We start from the raw sequence: 6,175 nt of genomic DNA, 5'->3' as shown, positions 1-6,175 counted from the left end.
CACTGAGGTAAAAATTCTAAATGTTTAGTTTATTCATAACATGATATAGTTAAATAACACCATGACAAGTCTGACTACACAAAAAAACATTCAAAGCACCTACAGAGTGCAGGCATTACGTGAAGTCTAGTGCGCGTGCGCCCTTTGTAAAGTTAAATATGCAGATTTAAGTATGTAAAAGCTGATAGAACACTGATGAAAATATTGCTTCAGAATAAATTGTTTACTCCACCAAAAATCTCAGTGATGCAGTTATTTTGCTGGGATATTTTGTATGGAATATTGTCTGCTGACATTAAAAGCTCGCAGTATATCGTAGTTATAAATACCATTTATTACAGAAATTATATTTTGTTTTCTTTTTAATTTATACACATTCAATATTACATATGTATGTAATAAAATGTGTATTTCCATTACAGGTTTAGGTCTTAAATTTCATATAAGGTGGTATTAAAAAGGTCTTAAAAAGTCTTAAATTTAACTTGTTCATGTCTGCAGAAACCTTGGGTCACCCTATTATAGTGGTTAGTGTGAAACTAATTTCTGGCATTTCTTTGCAGAAACTTGTGTTGACCAATAATCAGCTGACCACTTTGCCAAGAGGAATCGGTCACCTGACCAACCTGACATACCTGGGCTTGGGAGAGAACCTGCTGCAGCACCTACCTGAGGAGATTGGTACGAGCTCACCGCTGCCCTCAAACGCACACGGCCACACACATTCATACGCAGCTCTCTTACGGCCTTCCTCTCTCCAACCCACAGGTACACTGGAGAACCTGGAGGACCTGTATCTGAACGACAACCCTAACCTGCACAGTCTGCCGTTCGAGCTGGCGCTGTGCAGTAAGCTGTCCATCATGAGCATAGAGAACTGCCCCCTCAGCCACCTCCCGCCGCAGATCGTCGCCGGAGGCCCGTCCTTTATCATCCAGTTCCTCAAGATGCAGGGTCCCTACCGCGCCATGGTCTGAGATGGCTCACACACTGTACAAAGAGGAAACCGATTCGCCACACAACATTACCTTCGCCATCATTATATCTAGGACAGGAAACTGCGTAACTGGGTTCCTATCGGTGGAGGAATCGTAGCCAGTTAGGTCCCCTTTACCCCAGTAGAAAACAATGTCTAGACTTCAGTTGCCAAAATTAATGTACATTAGTGATTCTGAAGAGGCGCTCTTAAAATGTTTCAGTCATTTTGCCAATTTATTGAAAGTCATTATAGGGGTTTCGACGCCAGGAATCAGTTGTATGCAAAAACAAAACAATTCATTTTTGCTGCTGCCGCCATACTGTTATGTGAGTGTTTTTTTTTTTGTTTTTGTCATCCCACAACCAAAAGATTTTTATTGTACAGAGGAGCTGTTTTGGAAGCAGTGAACAAATTTTAGTTCTTCTTTTTGTATTATTATTATTCTAGAATTGTGCCTATTCAGTGCAGTTGGGTGGTTTGTGTCTGAACATTATTATCCAAGACGTTTTTAATACAAAAAGGATGAATTTACAAAATTATAATTTATTCCGTAATTCCTTTTCATTTTGTAATTATTGTCGATTATTTTGTCGCTCCCTTTTTAAAAATATTCATTCCTCTTAGTCTTCGCTGTCGGGACGTGTTGCTGCGCATGACGTTTTAAAATGATGAATCCACAATCTTTTTTTTCCCTGTGAAATAGTGAAGTAACAGATGAATCAAAAATAGTTTTTTGATAGCAATCACAGCACTCAGAGGTGCAGGTCTGGTTTCGGCCGTCTCTGTTCTGGACGTGGGGTTTGGGATTGTTTACTTGTTTGCCATAGCCACAGTGTTGCTTGTGTCCTATCGGTGAAAGTCGCATCTCCATATCAGGTGCTGAACAGTGCTAGCAGTTAAAGGCCCGCGTTTACTGTGAGGAATGCCAAACGCCCATTCAACATCACTTCCCTCCTTTTTTAAATTCTGCATTTGAAGGATTTCCTGGTCCGTGTCATCGGACCGGTTTAAACTTTTCCCTGTGATTTTCTGCTCTTTTAAATTCACAGAATATTAAAGAATGATTACCGGGGGGGGTTTTTTTTTTTTTTTTTTTAACCGTTTATCCCACATACACACTCATATGCTGCTGCTTTTAATGCACTTTGTATTGATATTTGGCATCCCCCTCAAGTAAAAGGGTTGCGACATTTCATGTTACCGATTAAACGTATGGAAGGGGGCATTTATTATTATTATTATTATTATTATTATTTGTGAAGTGGTTTCTTTTATTTTAATTCTCTTATCATGTATATTTTATAACAATGAATGAAAAAAATTGCCTCAGCAAATTCAAACTATAACATTCTCTTCAGAACTTTTTTTTTTCCCAAGGCTTTGACGCTTTTTCTCTTTATTAAATGTTTTGATTTAAACTTCTATCTGACTAGTTTGTGTTTCTATATATTTAAAAAGTCATATCAGTTTCAACTGGTGCAGATCATCAAAGTATTGCAATTAAAATCCCAAATGTGTCCATGATACAAATTTGCTAACTTTTTTTTTTCACCTTTTCAAACAAGAGTTGTTTCGTTCAAAATGGAATTTCTTTTGGTTTAGTATTATATCAAGCGACTGTAAATTTCCACCTCCACTTTAGTTTATCAAGCCAAATGTATTTTGTGTTGTCCACCTTGTTTCTTTTTGTTTTTTTTGTTTTTTTTTTTACATTTCCTCTTGCTCTTTCCTTTGATTCATAAAGACATTGTGTACATTGGCAGCAGTGTAAAGGCTTCGGAGAGGCACTTCGCATTCGTGGGGCCATGAAAAGGACACAAATCGCTGCTTTTTTATCAGCCAGCAGAACCTGTTGCTGCTTATGGACCTCCTAGAAACTTAATGCTGTAAAAGAACCGGCCCGCGTGAGACGTTACGGGACTGGCTTCTCGGGCCGGTTCTACCAGCACAGACGTTCTGCTACAGATGAAATCCCTCTGGACCTGCTCGGTGCATATCTTGCGCCTGATGCAGATGCTGAATAAAAACAAAAAAACGACAAAAATACAAACATTGTAAAAAGGGCTTTCTCTGTTCATGCTTAACTATACACCAGAGGCATTGCATTCCTGGTTTTGTATAAAAGCTTTCTTTTGTGTGTGTGTGTGTGTGTGCGCGCGCGCGTGTGTGTGAGGGAATAGTTAGATGTTAACAAAATGGAATTATGTGACAATAAATGCCTTTGAGTACTTCAAGTGAGACGTGCATTAGGGACGTGGCCTTGTGACGTGTTCTATTTAAGGTTTTTTTTTTTTTTTTTTTCCAGCATTTATATGCCATTTATGCAGGGGAGTGGGGCTGGTTTTTATGTAGGTTAACAGTATGATCGGCTTCGGATGAGAATGCATCACAAATCAGGAATGTAGTCAAAAAAGACAATAAATACATAATAATTGTACTTTTAATGGTGAATACTGACAGCGCGGTTATAATCAGCCGGGGTGGCAATTTTAATTTTGATCTTGTATTTGTCTGGTGAATCCTTATGATTGGAGTTTAAGGGTATGGTTTATTTTTTTTATGTATTGTCTGTGCATTTAGGTAATAGAAATTGTATAAATGAAGTTCATTTTCCATGGTTTTTTAATTATTTTTTTTAAACATAGGAATGTTACATGTTTCCTGTTTTTTTCTTGCCTTGCTATGTATAGGAAACAAGCATGTTTATTTTCTTTCTTTCTTTCTTTTTTCTTTCTTTTTTTTTATTCATAATTGTCTGGTTGGATGGACAGGGATGTAAAAAAAAAAGTACACATAAAAATGTTGCTCTTTCTTAACTGCAAAATGTTTTTTTTTTTGGACAGTTCATAGGGTATCAAGTGTTGTGCAGACATGTCTAACGTACTTTTCTCTAGAAAAACAGCCTTAAAGGTGACTCTTGGTTTGTTTGTTTCTGACTCAGCCCGAGCGAGTAACAGGACCCTCTTCCATCAGATCAAGTCTTTGCTTTGATAAGCATTCTTCAAATAAATGTTCATTTGACTGCCTTATGAATGTCAAATGTCCTCCTCTCCCACCTGTCATACATTTTTAAATGATCAGTCCAGATCATTAATCTGATCAACAAACCACTCAAATTGTTTCTGTCAGAGAGTATATAACTGTTATTTATTTGCCTGTTAAACCATCTATCTGTCTGTGATTCTGACTGTCTATCTATATCTATCTATGTCTGTCTGTCTATCGATCATGTCTATCGTCTGTCTGTCTATCTATATCTATGTATGTCTGTCTGTCTATCTATCTGTCGGTCTCTGTCTATCTATCGTCTGTCTGTCTATATCTAAAGTGAAAGTGAAAGTGACGTGATATGTGGCCAAGTATGGTGACCCATACTCAGAATTAGTGCTCTGCATTTACCCATCCAAAGTGCACACACACAGCACTGAACACACACCCGGAGCAGTGGGCAGCCATTTATGCTGCGGCGCCCGGGGAGCAGTTGGGGGTTTGTGCCTTGCTCAAGGGCACCTCAGTCGTGGTATTGAAGGTGGGAGAGAGCGCTGTACATTCACTCCCCCCACCTACAATCCGTGCCGGTACGAGACTCGAACCCGCAACCTTTGGGTTACGAGTCCGACTAACCATTAGGCCACGACTTTCCCTTTTTTTTTTTTTTTTAAGTAAAATCTATATCTCTGTCTGAGATTCTGTCTGTCTATCATCTGTCTATCATCTATCTATCTACGTCTGTCTATCTGTCTGGAATTCTGTCTATATCAGGGGTGGCGAACGTCGGTCTTGGAGAGTCGCAGCCCTGCAGAGTTTTGCTTCAACCCTAATCAAACACACCTGAACAAGCTAATCAAGGCCTGAAGGGTTACTAGGAAGCTTCAGGCAGGTGAGTTTTTATTAGGGTTAGAGCTGAACTCTGCAGGACTGCGGCTCTCCAGGACCGGAGTTCGCCACCCCTGATCTATATCGTCTGTTTATATCTATCAATCTCTGTCTATCTGTCTGGGATTCTGTCTGTATATATATCATGTCTGTCTATCATCTATCTATCTACGTCTGTCTGTCTAGGATTCTGTCTATCTCATCTGTCAGTCTATGTCTGTCTGTCTATCGATCATGTCTATCGTCTGTCTATCTATCATCTGTCTATCGATCATGTCTGTCATCTGTCTGTCTATCGATCATGTCCGTCATCTGTCTGTCTATCTATCATCTGTCTATCGATCATGTCTGTCATCTGTCTGTCTATCTATCATCTGTCTGTCTATCGATCGATCATGTCTGTTGTCTGTCTGTCTCGATCCTATCTATCATCTGTCTATCGATCATGTCTGTCATCTGTCTGTCTATCGATCATGTCCGTCATCTGTCTGTCTATCTATCATCTGTCTATCGATCATGTCTATCATTTGTCTCTATCATCTGTCTATCGATCATGTCTCATCTGTCTGTCGATCATGTCTCATCTGTCTATCGATCATGTCTGTCATCTGTCTGTCTATCTATCATCTGTCTGTCATCTGTGTCTATCTAACATCTGTCTGTCTATCTATCATGTCTGTCATCTGTCTGTCTATCGATCATGTCTATCTGTCTGTCTATTGATCATGTCTCTGTCTATCGATCATGTCTATCATTTGTCTATCGATCAGGTCTATCATTTGTCTCATCTGTCTATCGATCATGTCTGTCATCTGTCTGTCGATCATGTCTATCATCTGTCTATCTATCATCTGTCTATCGATCATGTCTATCATCTGTCTGTCTATCTATCATCTGTCTGTCTATCATGTCTGTCATCTGTCTGTCTATCTATCATGTCTGTCATCTGTCTGTCTATCGATCATGTCTATCATTTGTCTATCTATCATCTGTCTGTCTATCGATCATGTCCGTCATCTGTCTGTCTATCGATCATGTCTCTGTCTGTCTATCGATCATGTCTGTCATCTGTCTGTCTATCAATCATGTCCGTCATCTGTCTGTCTATCTATCATCTGTCTGTCTATCGATCGATCATGTCTGTCATCTGTCTGTCTATCGATCATGTCTATCTGTCTGTCTATTGATCATGTCTGTCTGTCTGTCTATCGATCATGTCTATCTGTCTGTCTATCGATCATGTCTTATCTGTCTGTCTATTGATCATGTCTGTCATCTGTATCGATCATGTCTGTCATCTGTCTGTCTATCGATCATGTC

General features: G+C 39.2%; 1 protein-coding gene across 1 annotated transcript in view; it reads left to right on the top strand.

Annotated features, from left to right (window-relative positions):
• The window catches only part of LOC107685511 (leucine-rich repeat protein SHOC-2-like), a 9,745-nt gene extending 7,479 nt beyond the window's left edge, over positions 1-2,266 (top strand). Inside the window, exons 7-8 of the mRNA XM_016482108.1 lie at positions 564-681; positions 769-2,266. Coding sequence (XP_016337594.1) covers positions 564-681; positions 769-977 — 327 coding nt within the window. The 3' untranslated portion in view covers positions 978-2,266. The remainder of the gene's footprint in view (positions 1-563; positions 682-768) is intronic.
• The last annotated feature ends 3,909 nt before the right edge of the window (positions 2,267-6,175 follow it).

This window comes from Sinocyclocheilus anshuiensis, unplaced genomic scaffold (genome assembly GCF_001515605.1).
Source record: "Sinocyclocheilus anshuiensis isolate Anshui unplaced genomic scaffold, SAMN03320099.WGS_v1.1 scaffold826, whole genome shotgun sequence".
NCBI classification, from domain to species: domain Eukaryota; kingdom Metazoa; phylum Chordata; class Actinopteri; order Cypriniformes; family Cyprinidae; genus Sinocyclocheilus; species Sinocyclocheilus anshuiensis.
The sequence above is the reverse complement of the archived record's forward strand: the minus strand, read 5'-3'. Positions and strand labels throughout refer to the sequence as shown.